The sequence below is a fragment of the Buceros rhinoceros genome, unplaced genomic scaffold, assembly GCF_000710305.1.
Source record: "Buceros rhinoceros silvestris isolate BGI_N320 unplaced genomic scaffold, ASM71030v1 scaffold3998, whole genome shotgun sequence".
NCBI lineage: Eukaryota > Metazoa > Chordata > Aves > Bucerotiformes > Bucerotidae > Buceros > Buceros rhinoceros.
In genome coordinates, this window is record NW_010427409.1 from 65692 (window position 1) to 89147 (window position 23456).

Below are 23456 nucleotides of genomic sequence, written 5' to 3' on the forward strand. Positions count from 1 at the left end.
TGTTCAGAGCATGTTACTCTTGCAACAAAGCAGGTGAAAGGTCTGGAGAGCAAATCTTATGAGTGGCTGAGGAAGGGGAGACCTTATTGCTCTCTACAACTACCTGAAAGGAGGTTGTAGAGAGGTGGGGGTTGGTCTCTTCTCCTGTATGACAAATGACAGGATGAGAGGGAATGGCCTGAAGCTGCGCCAGGGAAGATCTAGGTTAGATACCAGGAAGAACTACTCTGCAGAGAGGGTCCTTAAGCGTTGGAACGGGCTGCCCAGGGAGGTGGTGGAGTCTTTCCAGAGAGGGTTCTGAAGCATTGGAACATGCTGCCCAGTGAGGTGGTGAAGTCCCCATCCCTAGAGTTGTTTTAAAGCTGTGTGGATTTGGTGCTGAGGGATGTAGTTTAGGGACCCTGACGGTGCTGGGTGAATGGTTGGACTCCATGATCTTAAAGGTCTCTTCCAACCAGATGAGTCTATGATTCTATGAATGGAAGAGACAGCTCTTTCCTTGCTTCCTGGCATCACTGGAATTACTTTACTATGGTATTAAGAGCAGAGGCAATTTGAATGGTTTAAATGATACTAAAATTGCTGGTAACGCTCTTAATATTCAGAGTTGTATTAATATCTAGAATTATTGTAGATAGGAGAAACTTCCTGTGGGATCTACTGTACTCCCTTGCCCATGCCCCGCGACAATGTGTTAACCCCAGATAGCAAGATGGCACTTTAACCTTTGACATTTCTAGCAGACACTATGAACTGAAGCTTTCGTAAATGCCATGGACTCCCACGCGTAAAAACCAGAGGCTTGCACAGGAACACACAAGAAGCAGCTTTCCTGCTTGTTTTAGTTATAGTACTCACTAAAGAAAATTTAAATTATCAGCTGTGTTTGATATTTTCTTGAAGCACCAGAAGGAGGTTTTGAATTACTGTGTTCTGCTGTCAGGTCTGAAGAGGAGGTACCTGACTCTGAATTAATACAACTGCAGCGCAGGAGCTTAGCAGATGTAACAGGAGACCTTTTTGCTCCACGTTTTTGAATGCAACACTTGTTGTCATTGTATAGAAGAGATACAGTACCAGGCTGACTATCCTACTTCTTATTTTGACTTCTGCAGTGCTCCATATGCCCGTTTCTTTAAAATTCAGATTCCAAGTGTCTCGGGATATTTCTTCCCTGAGATATCTTATCAAATACTTAGCTTGTGTCTGCCGTCTCAGTAGTTTACTCAAAACCCAGCACCTACTCAGGATGTTGCATTAATATCTGCATTTTTCATATTACAGATTCTCACACTACAGATTGGTCTCTGGCATAAGCTTTCTGTAGAAAACAAAATTTGTTTGTGTGAAAAGCATCTTTCTGATTCTGTGGGATGCTCCTTACCTCCTGGGAGATTCTGAATGCTGTCACCTCCATTATGTTCAGTGAGGCTTGATGAGTTCAGAGCTTTCTGGAGGCGGTAGCACCCTGCGTGATCCTCCCCTCCGTCCAAGCTGGTGACATATTCCCTTTAGTCAAACCACCACTGATCATTATGGATGTCGTGATTTCCGAGAAGAGCAGGACACTGGCTGAGCCAGGTGTGCAGTCAGTCAGTGCCATTTAATGTAGATATTGCAGAGCAAAGACTCATTTCCGATTAGAATGAAAATTTGCATTTGGTAAGCTGAATAGAGATGTATGCCTACATATCTGTGGTAGGCTGAAAGAAGGGTATGAAATTCATAATCACTTGCAGATCCAGACTAAAGAAATGATTGTAGATTCAAATAATTCTACATTGTTTAACCACTCAGATCATCTTTAACTTTTCAACCAAAACACTGAAGAAAAGTATATTTAAGTGCCTAAAACTGACTGAAAATCTCTGCGAAGCATCCTGGTGTGCTGATTTCCAAGATCTCCATGAGTATTCAGCAACTTTATAGACTTCTCCTCTTAGGTGAATGCCCAGGTCACATGAGCTGATATTACACAAGCGTTTCTCTTTGGTTCCTCTGTGCTGGGCTGATAGAAATTTGTCTGGGGAGGGAAGAAATGAGATGAAGCAAGTTGTATGAGAGGTTGTGTATAAATCTCAGTCAGTGACGAGCTTTCAATGTTAAAGGATACTCTCCAGTAGCAGTGAAGTGTCAGAAAGTAGCATTCGCTGGTGCTGTGTTTAGACTGACCATGGTTTGGGTTGGCGTTGGGCCAGGCGGCTTGCTTCCAGGCTTTCCTGGTGTGAGCAAACCACACATGTTGGGACTACAAGGGTCTGAAGTGTGTCCTTTGTACTCCTCTGGAGTAAGAGTCTGGGGAAAATAAAATCTTCTTATACACACCCACTAAAATGAGAAGTAATTGATTAGAAAATTTTCTGCCTGTAGGTAATGTGTTTATTGATGACTTTGAGGAAGGAGGGTTAAAAGACAGAAAGTCGAAGGGGTAAGAGACGTGTAAGAGCTTTGAAACTAGAATGCAAGATTGTGCATAGTTTGGGGGTTTCTTTCTTTAAAACAAAACTGACCATGAACTGCAGAATGCTCTGTGCTGGATTCAGCATATAGTAGATTCAGACTACTATAAAAAAACTCTTAATTTCAGATATTTGTTATATTAGAAACTGCTGATATCTCAAAAAGGCAAGTCGGGATCCCCAACAATTTAATCTCAGAAAATCCTCATCTGTGGATATAATTGCTTGACAAGATTATATTGTAGAGTCTGGTGCTCTATATTAAGACATTTCTGGAATACTCTACAAAGAAACATCCAAAGCATTTTATCCTGCTCCCTTCTCTAATGTATACATAAATATCACTTAATAACTTCCTTTTTACAATCTAATTATTTACCTAAATTAGTTAATTTGACTTACATATATTAAGTAATGGCTTTATTTCCTGGTATATTTTTCCTGATGAAATAAATCAATAGTTCTTCTGGAGTTACAATTTATCAAATCATTGTAGTTTTTATTCAATTTGTTATGTAATTGTTTGAAAACTTCCTTAGCTGAAAAATCCATCCAGTTTCCAGTGCTTTTAAACCTTATTATAAAACAACAGTAATACCCTAGTATAATAGAAAAGTCTTTCAGGTTGAAAGACAAATGCAGAAAGCTAAAATGGTTGCACTCTACAAATATCTGAAGCTTAGCAAAGGATACTGATCCTTCACAGCACGGATATAATCTCTGTGAAGTTGTCCTGAACAGAAGCCTCTAGCTCCTATTGCAGGAAGAGCATTATCAAGTGCCATAGTCTTTTCTTGTAAGATCCTTAGATGCCTGACAAGTGTTGCAAGCTATTTGTAAACTAGAAGATTTGTGGTTCCTTCCTATGAGTAAAATAAAGATGTTCAGCAAAAGAAAGCGGAAAAGAGAAGCAACCTACGTTTTTCAGGGCATTGGAAATGTGAACAATAAATCTGAAGACAGCTATGCCATACCCTGTAGAAGTGCAGTGTAAAATAAACAAACAGGTTTAGTAGCAGGAGAGGCTGGAAAGGTGGAGAAGAAATTCTAGAGGAATCCTAAGCTCTGGGATCCTGCTGGAAAGAATACTTTAGTACACAGGATTTTCTTGTGAGTTTGCCTGAAGCCTTTGCTATTTTACATCTTAAACTAAATAAATACTAGATACAAAACGGTGCCAGCTGGGTAAATACTTATGAAATAGCTGCAAAGAAATGGTGCACCTCTCTGTAAGTCCTGTGCTCTCTAACAGTGCGAGCAGGGTTATATGTCAGCGCTATTATCACTGTGTAATCCGCAGAGTGACCCGCCCATCTCTGCGGGAAGAGGAATGCTATCAAGGGCTGACAAGCTTTTGAAAAGCTGCCAACCTGCAGGAGCTGTCAGTGCTAGAAGACACAGCTACATGTGGGCCAAATAGATAAACACGTCAGATCCCCAAACCAGCTTTGGAAAAAGCCGTTTTCATCTGCCCCAATGTGTATCGGTGCAGGGTCACAATTATCGTTGCTTGGAGCATCCTTAGTTTGTAGTTGTTACTATTTTTTTGGTATTACCAGGTGCAGCTGTCCTGAGACTTATTCTTTAATGCCCTCTTGAATTGATTTTTATGTGTATTTCACAGTAAAAAAATACATATTTCACAGTAAAACTATGCATATATATATATCAGCTGTCTTAACGCTTATAAAACAGCTGCCAAGAAATTCTACACTTTTCTATAACTCTAGTGCTTATCAACAGAGAAAGTAGGGTTATATGTCACCACATTATTATTGTGCAATAACTGCAGTGTGACCCACCCATCTCTGCAGGAAGGGGGAACATATATACAAATACATATGCATATTTATGTAAAACAGCACCCTTGAGACACAGGAGCCAAATTTTACCTTCTTTGCTCTGGGAAACCTCCTACCAGTCTTTATAGGCATGGACTTAATTAGGGATGAACCCAGTGGGAATTTAGCCAGAACTGAAGAGAGGCTTTGGATCTTGCTGTCAAGCCAGAGCCTCAGGAATACATACAGAGTCTGAGATGTTTATTGCAGCCTTGAAACACAATAATACCCAGATTGGTCCTTCCTAAACAAATATGTGCTGCTTGTTCTATAACTCCAAGGAATTTTGCTTTCTGCTTGTAAGCAAAAGCTCGTGACTGTCTGAAAGTGAAGCTGTCAGAAGAAAAAGTCTTGCCAGGAAACATTATTGAAGGCCAGAGAATCACATGGAAACTGCTGGAGGTATCTCAGGTTCTGAAAGTGGAGACATGAGGACTGGTAAAGTCTAGAATAAACCCAGTGGAACTGGAGAAGGGTGGTCATGGGTCCATCTGGGATCATGCCTCCATAGGGGCATGGTTTAACCTTCTGCACATGGGGAATTAGTTCCCAGGAGTAAATGCATACTGATAGCCCTGCGTTTGAAACAAAGGGAACTTTACTGGGTGTTCCAGTTCATAGGATACTCATTAACACCTGATATAGAATATTTCTCATCCTCCCAAAATTAATAGAAACAGAAATCATCTTATCTATCACTTAAATAAAACAAGACTGGTTTTACTGGATATTCTGTAATGTCGTGTCCCCAAAGGTTGTCAGCAGTGGGCACTGTAAGAAGAAGCTATAATGGTGTTTCGGGTTAGGGACTTTCAATGACAGAACTGATACTTTTGTACTTGCTAGTACTTGGAGGAGTCTAGCCACTGACCTACTTAACTCTTGTCTTGAACTTCTGAAAACCTTTTGGAGGCCATAAAATTATTTGACAGACATAAATTTAGGCGTCTGTGTAGAGAAGGCAGAAGCATTTCAGCAGTGTTTACAGATGCAAACTGACAGACAGCAGTAAGACATGAAGAATGCAGAATGTAACCAGAATTACAGCAATCCTAGGTGGAAGAGAGTGTTTCTGTTATTTCTTTTTGTATTGTTGCCATAAATTATTTTTCCATAAACATCTGCTGTCATTTTGATATTTTATCCATATGTTTAGGTACACAGAATCACTAGTATTTCTGAAAACATTTGCTCTTGCTGGGCTTTGGCTTTTTCAGAGGTAGGATTTGTCTTCAGTCTGAAGTGATAAACACGCCAGGAGCAATGCTGTTTACCTTACAAGTCCTGGTCTACGGTTTCCTTTTAGGAGAAACAGACTGTAGTCAGAAGTCTGCTGTGATTGCACTGTGGAAAACGAAGTGTAGAAGCACTGTAGCCTTTCAAGATTTAATCCAGTGTAAATGAAATCAGCATCTGGTCCATTTTTTTTTAAGCTTTCACATATGCTTATAACATGTACACGAAAATGCCCTTTTTGGAAAACCCCCAACTACAGCAAGCATTGGCTACTTAGGTTGTGTTGAGCAGTGGATTAAGTGTAAGGAGGAGCACTGTGGCATGGGGAGAGCTTACTTTGTCTCAGACAGATGCAGTATAAAAAGCCCATTTGGTTCTAATAAGAAGTTTCACTCTAACAGCCACCTGCCAAATTTAAGCTACCAAAAGTCTGTGAACATGTCATCCAAATACACAGCTGTTATTTCCTTTTGACTTCCAGTGCATGTTACTCAGCCTGACAGCACTGTGAAAATAAATTATGACATACACTGACACTGCAGTGTTGTAAATCACTCTGAAACAATCCTCACATCCTCTCTTCCCCCCCACTCCCCGTAACATATCAAATCATAGCTTTCAGAGATCTAATTTTCTGCTACAATGAAATAATTTGAGTTGGAAATTCCAGTCAAATATCTTCCAAAGAACTCCCTGAAATATGAATATTTCAGGTATGGGAATTAGTCCATCAGATGTAGGAACACCTGTTGGAAGAAGGAAGGTCTGTGGCAGGTATAAAAGGGATTTAAGAATACATTCCTGGCTTTTAGGGATCTCTGAGTATTTCTGCAAGTTATCTAAACTTTGATCTAACTGTTGGAAAGAAAGCTGAGTGAAAAAATCTGACTCTATAGACAGCCTGGTTAGGTTTTAAATACAGGGAGAAATTCGCATAAGGAATTTAGATGAATTAAACTTCCTTTGTTTGCTGATAACTGTAGAGTATTGAATTCCAGAGTACAGCGAACACAGTGGGAGCCAGTTACAAGAACTGCTTAGGGTAACATCCCCCTTAAGATTTGTATATGAGAACAATCTGTCCAGTTCCCCAAGTTGTGGACTTCCCATCCTGCACACGTGAATGCAACACATGTGAAGTATTTAGAGAGCAACTGGTGCACGTGCATGGTAGGCTAAAATCAGCTCATTTTTCCATTATTTAAAATACTCTTTGTTTTCAGCAAAATACTACTAAAAAAGCATTAATGTTTGTTGTTCCAGTGTTTGTTGGAAAATTCAGTCAATTGCAGTAAATTTCAGTGAAGTGACCAAGGTCCTAGTTCTCAGGAAGAAATCCAGGAACAGCCACTCTCATGGTATTGGGGTGTGTCGTTTATGATATTGTCTTATGCAGCAGTGTGACAGTCTTACTGGATCACTGTCATATCTTTTCTCAGCACTCCTTGATCTTAACTGTTTTTCTTTGCTTTTCATTTTTCAGTGATGAATTATTAAGTTCTTAGAAAAAAAAAGAGAAATACAGCAAGTCACATTATTGTCATTTTACTGGTGGGAAAATTGAGACCTGACTGTCACATATAGTAGGGCAATAGTAAAACTGGGATTAGACTGTCTTCTGGTTTACTTTAATGGTTTTGGATCATGTTGCCCTCTTTGCTGTAGCTGCTTTATGGTCACATAGGGATAAGTCATGCATTTTTGTTTTTTAATATTTTTTTTTCCACACAGGGGAGCAGTTTCTCATGGAGGAGAGTTTCTCAGGGGGAGTATGTTGCATATGCCAGCACGACAGTGGGTTTACAGCTCAGTCTGGCTTTGTTCTTTAGATGATGCTGTTGGGACTGTCATACAGGGAATTCACTCATACTGATGATCTTTAGCTTCTGAGTTATGATCTACATGATTCATGAGCCTAATGAGGCATTTTGATGCCCAGGAAGCTGTGATTTTATTGTATGCCTTCCCACAAGCATCAATATAATGAATATCAAGTACAAAGAATAAAACAAGAGAAGAAAGCAAGCTTTGTCTTCCTGCATCAAGCAGCTGTTTAAAATCACTGTATTTTCCTCTAGTCCTTCTACCATCTTTCATTCCTTCAACGTAGGAAGGAAGCAATCCCTTTCTTTGCCCGACTCAAATTCAGTGAGTGAGTGTTATGAGACCTGCTGATTAGCTGATGTTCTTCACTCCAGATACGAACACATCCTGCTGGTGCTACATGTACCACTAACAAAACACTGTGCGTTTTCTCGTACCAGAGGCTGTACCGATAGAGAAGTACTGAAGCACGTGCGCAGTGTCAAGCACGTGAGAGGCTCCAGTGCTGCTGCCACAGCCCCAGGGCTGCTGAAAGCCATAGACCTCAATGAGACACTGAAGTGCTTGCCGCTGGCATGAGTGTGACTCTTGGGGACGTGAAGCTGGAAAGAATCCCGTTGGTCAATTGGTCTCACTCCCTGCTATCACCAGCAGCCACCTCATGTAGCAGTTATTCCTTTCAGAACCCGGTCCGACGTCTGCTGTAAAGGGCCTTGTGGGACACTTCATGCAACTACTTAGAAAATTGTTGCTATATACCAGAACCTTGCTACTGTGAGCTTGCAGATTTATGTTTGTTAAAGTCTACAGTCTACGTTTATTTATAACCAGTTTATAACCATTTCCTTTGTTTATAATTTTGATCTTCAGAGCCGTAATATTCCTACATAATATTACCGGTCTACATTGGTATTAATGATGCTTCCCAACTTTGTGTCATCTGCACATGTTGCTATGGAGTGCTGGGCTTTTGCCAAGGCTACTGAGGGGTATACAAAATAGGATGTGCTCTGACAGACCATTTATTCTTGTAATAATGCCTATTTTTGCCAGCTGAGCTAATCAATTGCCATGTGGCAACTTAATAAATACTTAATCGGAACCCTGATGAAAAAGAACTCTACCACATTAATGTAGTATGAGATTTAGCTACATTATTAAAGAATTAAAGAACATTAGAGTGGAATAACGGCTCCTTACCAAGGTATATTTTCTTTTGTACCATTCTCCATTTTCATTGGAAAATTGAGTTATTCCTTCCCTAACTAAAAATTTGTTTTGAAATCTTATAAACAGATGAAACAAGACCAATAGGCCTGTGATTTTTCTTAGGTATCTTACGTTCTTCCTCTTTTTATTGTGACAATACATAGTGCTTTCTACTTTTTGGTGAAGTCCCGCATCATCCCGGATTTAGTATCTCCATTAGAAATAGTTCGTGGAAAAGCTGTACTTTCATACAACAGTTTCTTTGGAAGCAGCATTCACTGTTTTATTTTGGAGGCATTCTTCTAAGTATTTATAGTCTAAGCGTTAGCTTAGGAACAAAATTGGAAGGAGGAAGATAGATACGGAAAGATGAGGGAAGTACTCACTTATAACCAGTATTGTTAATTCATGACAGATGGCAGCTGAAATGAATCTCTTAGAAGTAAGTCCAGCCATTATCTATATACACGTATAATGATAAATACAGCATCCACATATCAAGTTATGTGTATAAATAAACCACTAATTATTTTATATTAACTTTTCCCCTTTCATTCCTTTCTAATAGTAAAAATGCATGTTTGGAGGAAGGAAAAATGTTACTTTTAGAAATTACTGTGCTACTCACCTGAAAAGGACCTTTGTGGTTTTTAATGTTTTGTTTTAATCAAATCAATTTCCAGCTACCCTTTAAAGTGATACCTTATCTGTCCTACACTTATGTACTACTTAATTTTGTACTCCTGGGAGGTTTTCTTTCACTCTGCTAACAGAGAACTTATTAACTTGCATTATTAGGGGATTTTAATTTCTTTCTTGTGGCTGAATTTCAGAAAATATTTGTAGAATTATTTAAAAATAATAGTAAGGGGCTTTTTTTATTTTTGGACTATAGGAGATAGAATCAGGAAATCATGACAGCAGCTGACCTTTGAAATTTGATACGGATACTTTGCAATGAAAATAAACTGAAGATTAAGAGTAGAAAATAATCTTGTTTAAGTACATATTTCAAGTATTTCAATTAGTTACTTTCTTCTGTTAAATTCAGTAACCCTGCCCAGCTATTCTAAAATTTCTCCAGACATTTCAAATAAAGATGCAACCACGAAACATATTACATAATTTATGCTCTTCATAACATGAAACAATTGTAATTTTATATGCAGTGGTGTTGTTTCCATTATTGTATATTGTTTTGTTGTTTGGGTGGGTTTTTTTTTTTAATTCTTTGAGGTTTTACTTTCTGAGGAATTTAGGAAAAAGACTTTGTTAAATAAGATGTTACCATTGTGAATTCAGTACATGAACTGAAAAAAATTACCAATCTCAAAACATTGAACCATCTACAAGCTCAAAAAGTGTAAATATAAAATAAACTAATGAAGCATCTAGTTTTACTTTACACATATTACGAAACTGAATAACTTGTCTGAATAAAATACAATAGAAAAACTTAGTTTTACCCATTACAGAAAAGTCAACACAGATGCATGTAAATGAGCTTATGCATGTGAAAATTCAGTGAGACTATTTTACATGTTTAAAGTTACTTGTGTGTCAGTGTTTTGAGGGAACCAGAACTGTGGAACTGTTACATAGCACGTGATCTAATAAAAAATTAAGTTTATGTTTTCTTGTTCAGCACATTGGCTCATTATTTATTATGCCATTTTCTGGACTGATTATAATTTAGAACTGACGGTTTCTAGGAACCTCTCATTTCTCATAAAGAAAGCAAATAAATATCATTTTAACTCCCTCATTTTTAATAGCAAATTGATTTTAAAGTTGGAGCACTTAGCTACGCTTTCCATTGTCTAATGAGGTCTTGTACAATGCTAAATACTGAGGCTGTTGAGTAGCCAGAAAGTAAAACAATTGATTTTTTAATGATAATTGACTGTGGTCAGTTATCATAGAAAAGGGGTGTGTGTATCTCAGCCTTGTACAACAAACGCTATTTTCCATAGAGGAATCCACCCTCCAGGACTCCCGTTCTTGGCAGGCCCCGGCCGCCTCATGCCCAGGTCTGTGATGTCTGGAGGTAGAGCAGCGACTCTTTCGTGGGCACCCCCTTGCCGTGGGGAAAGAGCTTGCGTGTCCTTGTGAGGTTGAGAGCTGTGCTGGGGGTGGCATGTGCCTCCGGTGGGGTCTCCCAGGCCAGACAGGTCTCAACTGAAGGGTCAGACAAAGTGTGTCCACGGGCAGGATGGGCTCACTAGCCTTCGGGCAGCCATCCTAGGAGAAGGACAACTCTGACTCCAAACCCGGGCAGATGGAGCTCGTTTAGCCCTGTAAGGCTCATCCATCTAAGAGAAGGACACTCTAACCAAACCTACGACCCGAGGACTTCGCTGTCACCGTCCAAGCTCGCTAGGCCCTGGCAGATGAAGCTCAGGTGTAAAGGGTGAAGCCAGTTCCGCGCACGCTGGTGCCTCACCTAAAAAATCCACCGCGCAGGCCCGAAGGGTGCACTCATCGCTTGCAGTGAGCGTGGGAAAAGCCCTTCCCAGATCTTCATTCATGAAGCCAAGCCATGGTGATAGAGGAATCAGTAGAAGAATTGAGGGTAAAGTCAAGTCCGTTAATAAGAGTGATGCCTTCAAGCGGGTGTCTTTGAATGTAACTGGGCCTCCCAAAGCAGACATCCAGTTCTTCTGTGTAGTTGGCAATGAGGGCTGGGCATTTTCAAAAGCCTACAGAGGGACATCTTGTCTACATAATTGGATAACTAATCTTTGTCCAAAAATCTCCAAAACCACTCGAAGACATCTAGGCTTCTCTGTGACTGATACAGGGACCTTGGACAGAATTGGACTTAAAGTTTATGTACAAGAGAACAGAAGATCAGACCTCAGCTTAAGGCTCCTTGGCCAAATGTATTTGGAGATCCATAATCTTAGATTCCTCTTGCTGATCCTTTTCACCAGCTTTTCTTCACCAGCTCCTTTTAAGCCTCAGCTCTTCTTAACTTAGCGGCACTTGTGCCAGACCAGTGCTATGAGCAAAACTCATCCATCTCTGCCCAAACCAGGACCAGATGAGTTCACTGGGTCTAACTTCAGCTCTTCCCAACAGTTTTGTAACGTTCCCAATGTTTTCCTTCCTACTTTCTGCCGTTGTAGACTGTGTATTCCAGACACACTGGCATGGCTCATTTCAGACTGCATTTTCAGACCTGAATGCTATCACAACAACATTCAAAGAAAATGCTCTGGGAAAGTAAATCTTATCTCTGAGTTTAAATAAATATTGCTGTAAAGGGTTATGGTTTAAGTGACTTAAAATACATTATTTTTACTAAGAACTTCTAATCAAAAAGGTAACTGTAAATTTATTTGAGAGGAAATTAATTTCCTTGCAGAAAGACAATCCATTTTCACTGGGAAGACAAGAGGAAGAAGAGAAATAAAAAGACTTTCCAGATTGGTAGAATACTGACTGCAGATTTTGATCAGTGATAAAGATATTTGACACAGGGTACTGTTTCACTTTTCTTATCAATGTGGGCCTGAGCCACATCCTACGAGGTGACAACAGCTGGATGAGAGAAAAGGAATACTACAGCAGTTAATTCCTCTTGCGTGTGGTCGAGTTGTGCATCCTTCCTTGATGATGTTTTTTTTTTTCCTAATGCATATTGTAACAATTCTTTGTTCCTATAGATTTCACTAGTAAAGATTTTATAAAGTGTGATTTGAGACTCAAAACTACTCTAAAGTATCTGTGATTGCTAGTAATCTGCACACTGGTTCCTGGGACTTGAGGCAATTTCCTAGTTGATATTTGCTCAAAAATTAGTGTAATTTTTGTTATTATTAGTCATGAGAAATGTCTATAGGTTTTTCTTGTCAAAATGAGAAGGAAGAAAGATCCATGTTTAATATGGTGATTCTGGAAGACTTTAGCTTATATTTCGAGTTTAATAGAATTAAACATGCACTCAATGATATCCAGTTTTGACTGTTTAATTGAAATCAATGAGCCAGAGCCTGAACTGTTGTTCGTTGATATTTCTTCACTAACATAATTGGGGCTACAGTAACCGATAGTAATTTGTCTTCTTGCTCCATCCGCCAAAACCTATTTTATAGAATTTTGTGGTACAAATGAAAGAAGAAACATCAGTAATATGTGATACTAATTATCAAAGTTACATGATTCTCCTCCAAACTTCTGGTGTTTTCTCAGTAAACTCAATTAGCGTTGATGGATGACATGCCCCATCCCTGGAAATATTCAAGGTCAGGTTGGACAGGGCTCTGGGCAACCTGATCTAGTTTAAGATGTCCCTTCTCACTTCAGGGTTGGTTGTACAGCTGACATTTGGCAGGCCCTTTCCGCACAAAGCGTTCTGTGATTCTATGACTTTTAAACCGTGGACTATTGATTTCTGTCAAACATACATTTTGTTCTACAAATTTCCTTTAGGCTACCTTTAGTTTTTTGAACAAAACTTCTTTTCATTTAAAAATTGGCAGTATCGGCAAAATATTTTTTATAATGACTTTGCCAAGTTCACTGGACCAAATTAATCACAAATGTAATTTGCCTTGTTTCCCAGTCACTTCAGTTTCAAGGTGATTTGGCTCATCATATCTTTGAGAAAAGCACACAATTCATGATGCTGACAAAGTGTGTTAGCCAGACCAAATAAGAACTTTTAGAAGTACCTCTAGCCTATGAGGAAATAAACAAAAAACAGGGGCTTTGATTTAAAGACTCTTTACTTTCTGTAATGGAACCCTGTGTTTGAAGTCATGTTTGTTTCAATTTATGTGCAAATTCCTTCAATAAATGTGTTTTAATTCTTGATTCAAGAAAATAGTTAAACTATGGTCACAAGACAATTAATAATATTCATAGTCTTTGTCTTATTTTAACTGTTACAGATTTACTGGCCTGCTGCAAAAGAAAAGGTAGAATTATGTAAATTAGCTGGGAAAGATGCCCATGTAAGTATGGTATATATTTTTTTAATTATTGCTGAGAATATTGTATAACTGTGTGACTCAAAATGAGTTAGTAAGCTGGTTTTACACTTTTTCTTGGACTAGAGAACTAAGTGTTTTTTCTTCATTTAAAAAAAGTTACACTTCTTTTCTTTAAATGTTAATGCTACAAGAAAAAAGCATTCAATATTGCAAGCAGCAATCATGCTAGGCCATTCTTATGTGTAATAGATGCAGTTAAGAGATGACTTTGCTCTGAAATGTATCTCAGACAGTACTCCCCCGAAATCCTCTTTCCTTTCAGACTGGTTCTTTTTTCTTGGGAATATCCTGAATGTAACTTCATTATAATTCATTAACGAAGCAGTGCAGAGCAGAATATAAACTAACTGAATTTTCAGACAACTGCAGTTAAGCTTAAAACAGAATTTCAGATTAGCTTTTCCCTGGAACCACAATTCTTCTTTAGGCAGTCTCTTTAGGAAGTGTGTTTAAGGTGCATTCATATATACAATAAAACTTTTCATATCTCGTTTGCATAGTACAGATTACATCATGTGTCTAGAGCCCACTGTAAACGTAAACCTTTCCCGGCTGTATAACAAAATTTCTTCCTTTTCTCTCCATAAATCTTGTGGTTTCAGCGTGTCTGTTACCAAGGTAGACTCGAGTTCAAAACACTCTCTCAGCTATCTGCCTGAGGAATTCCAGCTTTTTATCCTAACTTATTGCTGCCCTTATCTTTAACTCAGACTAAGAACTAAACAACACCTCTGCTAAGCACTGGGAAAATTCTGATACTGGTCTGCATGGTGGATTTGTGCTGATCTATTTCTGCATTAAGACAAAAGGAAAGGGACCAGAGATTGGAATATTTTTTTGTACATAGATCACAAATACCTCCTTTTTGCCTCCCACATTGTCTCTGCAGCTTGCCTGTTACTTAGGTGTAGGGTGGTATTGAATGTATGAATTGCTCTTCTGTATTCTGTCCTAAGTGCCTTGCTGGGCTGCAGCAAGACTTTCCTACCACCCCACCAGCAGCACCCTTGCACCATGCAGCAGCCACCAGTGTTTCTCACTAGCAAGGACCAGCCAGAACCAGGACTGACCTGAGCATCCCACAGGACTCAGAAATGCCCAAATAAAAGAGATTAGTAGGATGTGGTTTGTGCAAAGAAAGTTGATACTCAAAACATACCCTTGGAAGTATGCTGAAGTGCTTCAGGCCCCCACAAAGAGTTCTGTCGTGATCTTTGGTGTCAATGCTTGTGCAGAACACTGAATTGGGACCAAATTCAGGAGGATTGGCAGCCAGGCTAAACCTGTGGCTCTCCTACCTCAGCACAGTTGTTGGCAGGAGTTGTTTACAACACAGGCTGAGCAGATATCCTTCAAACTGTGCTGTAACCGTGTAACTTCTTGCGGCTGTGAGCATTATAGCAGAATTAGGCTTGCAAGTCTGATTGACGAACTGCCCAGTAGAGAGCCACTACAAAACTGTAGCCATTTAGAACTCTTTAGTAAACATCCTCTGCTACAGCAATTTTGAGTTTAAATACACCAAGACTATGGATATAACCTAGTGCAATGTATAAAGTGAAAGAGAAGAACAAACATGAAAATTAACCTTTCTTTTCCTTTTCCCAATAGACGGAATGTGCCAATTTTATCAGAGTTCTTCAGCCCTACAACCGAACCCATGTTTATGTCTGTGGCACAGGAGCATTCCACCCTCTCTGTGGATACATTGAACTTGGAACTCACAAAGAGGTAATTTAATTCCCTCACGTCAAGGAATAACCCTCATCTTGTTTAGCATTCATCATAGATTGGAAAATACTATGTGAGTGTGTAAAAAGTGAAGTGACAGCGGCTTGCGTAAGTAACAGGGTAAATGGTGTATTTTGCAGGTCAGGCAGGAACTCTCCTTCTCACATTTGGTATGTGCGTATCACTTTTGAACAAAGCACTTTCTTCAGTAAGGCTTAATACTCAGAGTTCTTCAGAACGACACTTTTGTATGATTAACTAAGTGAAGAGAATGTTTAACCCAGGTGTCTTTTTTTCTAGTAAGTCATTTCCACACATGCTTTCTGCTTACATACACACACATGCACATAGAGTTCAAGATGACACTTGTAGTTCTATCTTTTCATGTGTATGTACCCTTGATCCACAGAGATGTTTCCCCATTCCTTGTACATGAGAGTAATTTACAGTTTGTAAACGGTCTCTGAGCCTGAGTCCAAGTTCAGCATCTCAGGGCTTTGCAGACGTTTTGCAGCCCTGTTGCTAAGTAAATGTTGGGTATCCTCCATCACTGGTGGCATATTCTCGCACCAAACTTCAGCAGCTGACTGGTCTTCATTTGCTGGTGACAAAGAAATCTCTATCCTAAGTGGTAAATGTTGGACACCTAACCCCCCCCAACAGAATAATTTTGGTGTTGTGTCAAGCAGCCACTTAGTACACAAGTCTCTTACTCCTGTATGTATAACACCTTGGCTATATTTGTAACACTGGCTCTGTTCTCAGACAGCATTGAGACGTGACCTGTCTGGCTGCTTGCCTGCAGTGCAGGCTTCCAATGCTGCTGTGGAAAGAGCTTTCTCTTTTCTTTGGGTCTCGGTGAAATATGGAACAGAAGAAATGAGGTCTAGTAATATAGTTTTAAATGTGATAACCTGAAATCTGTACACATTGGAGTGATTCTGACATATCGAACGAAGGGCAGATGCTCACAGAAAAAAAGAAACGAAAAAAGTTATTAATGCTTGCCCAGGATGAGACTCATCATTATATTCCATACAATCTGTGGGTTGGTTGACCAGCCCAAAGGGGTTGCCTACGTTACAGAACACTGAAGCTGCTTTAAATCTGCATGGTGGTGTTCTTTCTTTAACAAGCAATTAATGCTTCCGGTGTTCTTTGGTATAAGCTGTATAATTGGGCTTGCAATGAAATAATTTTGTAGGTTTTTTTGCTTCACTACTTCAAATATTCTAGATGAAGCAACTGAAATTTTAGATCTCTTGTATCGTTCTGATTCCTTAGCCTGAATGATCAAATACCCAGCTGAATTGAACAGAACAGCTCTCAGCAAGAGTGTAAGTAAGGCCCTGGTTTACCTCTGGGTCATTAGCAAAATGCCTTATTCACTCTACCATTGCACCTTTAACTACTTTATTTCTGAAGGTTATTTTCATCAAACATTATGAAATTATGGATTTGGTCTGGTTGTTCAATCTGGCAGCCAGTCTAGACAAGGGGTCTGTCTCAATTAGACATGACCAATTACCTCATGAGAGGAAACGGAAATGGAAGAAGAATCCTGCTATTGTATTTCCTAATCTCCTCACTGTCTCACAGTCCTGCCTCTCCTGCATTCCTCCTGGTTGATCAGCTGCAGTGCTAGGTTGGACAGTGTTCAGCACTACTCATGCCTCTCCTGATGGTGCATCTCTTCAACAGCCATCTACTGAATTAACAGTTTTGAATGGCTTCAGGCATATTTCTCTTTCCTTCCTGGATCCCAGACACCTTACAGTTACTATCCTTTTGCTGACTCTCCAGATAAATGTGGCAAGGCAGGAGGGTGCTGAGGGGAGACTCATTGATGTGAATTTGACAGGCAGCTGAAAATGTCTCTTCATTGCAGGAACTGAAACCAGTAGTCCCATGTGGTAATTCAAACTGCTTTTATAGCAGCACCTTTTTTTTTTTCTTTTTTCCCACCTTTTTTTCTTTCTGTTTAAATCTTTGGGTTATAACACTGGATAATAGATGTTTGATAATTAGCAACTTCTACAGGAAGCTGTGGGATGCTTGGGAGAGCCAGGGCCTGAGACAGCCTCATGGAAGCTGTGAAACCAGGCAGCGCTCTGCTGACCTTCGAAAGTTGCTGGTGGATCTGCCCAGCGGTCTGCTGTCCCCTGCCAGTGGTGTGAAAACAGGGAGAAAACCAGTGTGGATCAGGTGACTCAAAACCACAGCAGACACTGCTTTTGAAGCAGTGCAAATCCCCTACAGGATCACACAATTAAAGGGGATTAAAGTCGTAGTCTTGCTGTTGCTGAAGTCACTGCCAAAATTTGGCCGGTTAAGAAGAGGTTGGCCTGCTTGGCGCTGTTAGCCACAGCTCTCCAAGGGATACTCTTTATTTGAAAGTTTTGTCCAAAGCAAAAGTAGGAGGTTAATTCTGTGTGAATGTCTGGTAGTGTCCGTTAGTTTGTCTGGGTGAAGTCTGAAATAAAGCTCTCGGTCCCTTGAGTCCTGGTGGACTTGCAGCTAGCCTCTGTATGTAACATGGAGAGGGTCCTCTGAGCAGCTCAGGTTTGCACATCTTTGAATAAAGAAGAACGGGTCATTAACATAGCACTGGCAGAAAAAAAAAAAAAGAAAAAAGCTTAATTTTTATTTTAGTCTTAAAAAAGCTTAATTTTTATTTTAGTCTTGTCCTTGGTGTTTGCTCATCCACTTTAGCCTGAGAATTTGGTTTACCTGCTATCTCACAGGCTTGTGAAGAGAGCAAGGGTTGTTTTTTTGATTATTAAATTCTGCTTTGTATCTGCTAGGATTGCTGGAGGAAATGGCATGTATGTTCATAGATTAGAATTGATTTTTCTGTTCTCTTAAGGAGCTTAATTATTCAATATCCTGGACTTTTGTCTTCTGAGATTAGAGAGTTTAGGAGACACCTTAATGAAATAGAAAGGTTTGATCATTTATAACTTGATGTACATTAAGGATGAATTGAATTAATGTGTTCTGAAGTCTGATCCTGTGTGGCCATCTTTGGACATACTTAACTGTCATTTGTCCTCTTCTCTACAAGGCAGAAGTATTAAAATCACCCTTTTTTAAAGTAATTGTTTAAATCATAAAGGTGTTTTGATTTTTTTTTTAAACTATCTTCAAAAATTATGCCTCTGCAATAGACATTAACCCACAGTGATTTGATTCCTGAATACTAGTGGGATTTTAAATATCACTGTAGGTAGGAAAGTATGTTAACAGCATTTCTGTAAGCAATGTCCCATCTCTAATGGCAGTAGAATTCTAAAATCAAGTCTCTATAACTGCAAAGACTTAGCAATCAGTTTGCCTTCAGAAGGACTCACTATGGGTTTCAGGTTAAGTGTGCTTTTAGGAAACTAATGAAAGGAACAAGTAAAAGGAGCCTTGCTGGGTAATTCAAAACTATAATAAAACTTCAAATTGATGGTTACAACAACTGAGTTGGTGATTGCCCACTGAAAACATCAGTAATAGTTTTAAAATAATTTCTTTTCTTTATCTTCCTCTACGCCCTTGTTCTGTGACCCAGGAATTAATCACACTATAGATGGGAACTACAAGGAAGGATCTATTGTGATATCTCTTGTATCATTAGCCTTGTTAAATATAACAAGAGAGAGCATATGCCGCTCTCATTTGAAAGGGGCTGAACTGTGTCTGCTGCAAATGTTATTCAGCAGTCCCTGGAGAAATTTAAGAGTCGGCCAGAATCTCTTCTGCGTCTCCTGTTGCAACATAGTCTATCAGCACCCTTCCAAATAGAAGCCAGTGTCTTTTAAGTACAATCCAGCTTTTAGTTTGAGTAGATATGAACAATGCACCTTTTTTTTTTTCAGAAAATACTTTTTAAAGATTTGTTAGTGACTATAGAGTGAACAGGATATGTTAAAACAACAAATAAAAAATATACGGATATAAAACAGAGATACAGACTACAAACATCAATGCCGAGATGACAGCTGCATGATCTCATACACCTTCACTTTGAATGTTAGTAGAACAGGTCATCTAAGCAAGTTTTTCTCTGCAGCCCCACCAGGGTAATGAATATGTGTTTATTCACAGGAAACAATATTCCGTCTGGATACTCAGAACTTGGAGTCTGGCAGGTTGAAATGCCCTTTTGATCCTCAGCAGCCATTTGCTTCAGTGATGGCAGGTAAGAAACCATCAGAGCCAGGCACTCCTCTCAGATGTGCGATGGCTTTATAATGCAAAGTCTGGGGTTAGAGACTCAGCAGATGCCATTGTTGGAGCTTCTATGGCATTAGTTGTGTTTCTGATGCTGGTTTGTGCTCTCAGGGCTGAGAGAGCTTTCAGTATACAGACATCAAAGAGCTGGAAATGTAATAACGCAAACAGAGGCATTTGAGTGGCTGTGAAGCCTTTGCCAGTTGAGCAGGAAGGCAGTTTCCTCCTCACCCAGGCGTTTCTCCTTTAAGAAGACAACAAAAAAACCCCACATGGGCAGACAATGTTTGAAACGCTTCTGGGCCTCTTTCTGCAGTTATCAATATGTTCTGCCCTTTGAAGTCTGCTGACATCCACTATTTCCATAAATACATTTCTGAGGTTTCTATTTACTCGAGTAGCCACTTCTGAAGCTGGAAGCCTAGGAACAAGATAATACAATCTTCCTGCTGCGTGCATCGCAGCGCTGTGTGGTCTGACATTTGGTGCTGAGGAATGTCAGCTTGACCTCTGGATTTCCAATCACTATAAGAGCTGCTTTTGTCATGGTATGGTTCATAGCTTTGGACAATTTTCATTTAACTTGTCTGTCAAGCGTATGAATACAAGATAAGAGTGAAGCACCATGACGTTTTCATTTACAGCCAAAGAGCAGTGGTGACAATGCTTTGAAGTATCGGTCACTCTGTGTTATAAAAAGAATATGACTAATGTTCAGTCTTTATTCTCAGATAATAAGATAGATGATTTGTGATTCTGACCCAACAGATGGGGCAGGACTTCCTTTATTAAAAACAATAGATTAAAACCAGCACTTATTCTTCTCAGGGACCCCTAGTACTGTTTAATGACCACGAAGTCTATTTTTAAAATGGGTTTCTAGAAACTTTAGCTTCTTTTTTTTTCTAATATGTAATAGAGCTTCATGATTTATTGTAGCGTTGGTCCATTTCAGTAGCACTCTAGTGCTTTGACTGCTCTGTTGAATCTTGTGAAATGAAGAAGCTGCCGTTTGAGCTAACTAAAACATGAACTTCAGTATATAAGGATTTTCAAGCTACATAAAATTAACTGTCAGAGTATTCTAGTATCTCTTGTCTGACTGTGCCTGGTGTCAAGTGCTTCGCAATAGTGTTCAAGGAGCATTGTAAGGAGTTACAGATCTGACCAGAGAATGTGTTCTTGGCCTGTCTTTTGATGATTACTTTATTCCCAAAAGTGCTATGTGAGCAGTATTGCTCACAGATAAAATACTGCACGGGGATGCGGTTCTCTCTGCCACTGATGAGAGGGAGTAACCTCTGGCATGTCAATTCTCTCTGCTTAGTTATATATATGAGCTAAACAATATTTCATTACATTTTCATTCATGTAGTTAGGTTAATACAAATGTGTAATTTTAATTCATTTTAGAAATGCATAATCTCTATTTGAAGTCTACACAGCATTTCACTCAAGTAAATTCCACAGATAGTTAGTCTTTTAGACTGAAAAATCACCTGCTTGTCATCTGTCTTCTATTACAAATTACTGCTCACCAAAACTGTTCTGGACATAACTGGAACTTGCAAGAGAGATATCAAAAGCCGAGAGAAGTGCTGAAAGCGCCTTGTCAGCAGAGCCTAAGCAAGGATGGAGAATTTCTGTTAGCCCTTCAGATTTATCGATCATTGAGCGCCTGTCAGTTAGCAAACACCAATTACCCTGCCCATTCTTCATTATGACAAATACCTTTCAGAATGGACTATTGTTTCTTTACAAAGGCGACATGCTGTCTGAAAGATGTGCTTTCCAATACTGTCATGGAAATAATACAGAAGTAACAATAATAACAAGGTAAAAAGAAAGCTGATAGATCTTTTTTTTGGCCAGATACTTGTGGATCCTGGGTTGTGGTTTTGTTTGGTTTTGGGGGTTTTTTTTCCCCTTGATCTTATTTTCTTAAGTGCATTTACATCTTTTGCAAATGAAAACACAAACATCTGTCTTGAATGGTATTTATTCTGCATTCATGCTCAACAAAGGACTTGTCTCTAAAAGACCTTGTGAAATGTTTCCACCCAGAGTATCAGAAAACCTGGAGGAAGAACTCCTGGAAGGGGATTTTTATGTGTCATATATCTTTTTATATGATTATTGTTTACGAATATGAACCTTTTTCCTTTTTATGAACTCCAGGGATTTATTGCTGCATGTCATTAAACAAAACCCAATATCCTCCAACCAATAAATCTATCTTCTTATTTTGCAAGAAAAAGAAAAAAAAAGAGAGTTGTAAAATGCACTATGTGGTAAAATTTTCACAGTGGTACTGTTTCTTTGCTTCTTTTCTGAAAAGTACCAAGATCTGAAGGAAAACAGAAAATATTGGGCAATTCTTAAGGTTATGAAGTTTTGTTATGAAGCTGTCGGAAGAATAAATAGTAACTGCAATAGCAGCCAGCACACTGTACTTTATTATAGGTAGAGTTTCCTTGTGAGACAAATTCTGGCTGCCATACTCAACCACGATGTCTCATTTATTTTACTGGGAATACTTGCTATGTTAAAATGGTCATGATTTGGGTCTGTAGCCGTATTCCTACCATCACCATGTTACATAGTTGAGAAGAATTCCCGTAGCTCATAAATTCCTCTTTATGAATGATATGTTGGTTGGAGATCTCTTCACCAGGAAAGAGCCAAGCTGCAAATTTCCTGTAGTGAAGCATCGGTCATGTTTACTAGCTCAAGCCCAGGAACAGCAAAACCATCAGGGCCTTGGCAAGCCTGGGACACAAGAGTTGTCTTGAATAGACAGACGGTTATGTCCTCACCATGGCCACCAGGTCCAGGATCAGTGCTCATGGGGCAAAATGCTCACATCGAATACACCATTATACCCTTAAAAGCCCAGCACCCATTAAGCCCGGGGAATTTATTTCTGTGAGTGCCTAAAAGATGTGAAAATTAGACTTGGACTCCTTTAGTTTTCAGGCATATATTTACAGCTATCACCCTCATTTAAATGAAAGTAACTTCACAGAACCCCAAATCCCACTAAAATATAAGCTAATAATACTTTAGAATATTAAACTAGTTCATAGGCAGCTTAAACACAGGTGTTGTTCACTCAACAAAAAAAAATTTTTAATTTTGTTTACCCCACAGATATAGAAACCCTATTTCTTTTTCATTTGCAGATGAGTATCTTTATGCTGGAACAGCTTCTGATTTCCTTGGCAAAGACACTGCTCTAACACGTTCTCTGGGCCCTTCTCACGACCACCATTACATCAGAACTGACATATCTGAACATTACTGGCTTACTGGTAAGATCCCAAACATATGCTGTTGTCATTTGTATTGTCCCTGCCTCTCTGAAGTTAATAGCCCCTTTCTTATATAAATATATGTTCAGTAGCTATAAATATAGATATTGTATCATGGTATCTTATGTAGGCTCTTTTTAAAAAAGGTCAGTGGAACAAAAATACATTTGGGAAAAGTCACAGAGGTGAAAATGCTAATTAAAAAAAGAGCAGGGCCATACAACCTAAACAGTCTTTCCATCTTTGATCTGTACATCTGTATATAGTCCTGGAATTGGAATAATATCATGACTTAAATGCTTCTATTTCCAGTCTTGTTGGAATAATTTTTTTAAAAAACCTTTTTTTCCGATCACTTCTTAAAAGCTGTTCCCTACAGCATGTTGAAATGACAGACTAGAAATTCCACGTTTTTAGGTAGGAGGTCTTTTTTTTTTCTTTTCCTTTTTTGAGGGTGAAAAATACCCTTTGTTGCTGTGAGTATCATTTTAAAACCACTAAGGGCACCCTAAAATAGCTTCCCAAGCAAAACACTGCTTTTTCTTGCCTGTTAAAAAACATTCTGAGCTAGTAAACCCTCTAAAAAACTGGCTGAATTTACACCCAGGCAGTCTCAAACCACACACAGAG

General features: G+C 39.1%; 1 protein-coding gene across 1 annotated transcript in view; it reads left to right on the forward strand.

Moving 5' to 3' along the window:
* LOC104498497 (semaphorin-3D-like) overlaps positions 1-23456 on the forward strand; it is a gene marked incomplete at its 3' end in the record, with an annotated part of 62668 nt that overhangs the window by 20048 nt on the left and 19164 nt on the right. Inside the window, exons 3-6 of the mRNA XM_010141886.1 lie at positions 13465-13527; positions 15178-15297; positions 19390-19483; positions 22698-22826. Coding sequence (XP_010140188.1) covers positions 13465-13527; positions 15178-15297; positions 19390-19483; positions 22698-22826 — 406 coding nt within the window. The remainder of the gene's footprint in view (positions 1-13464; positions 13528-15177; positions 15298-19389; positions 19484-22697; positions 22827-23456) is intronic.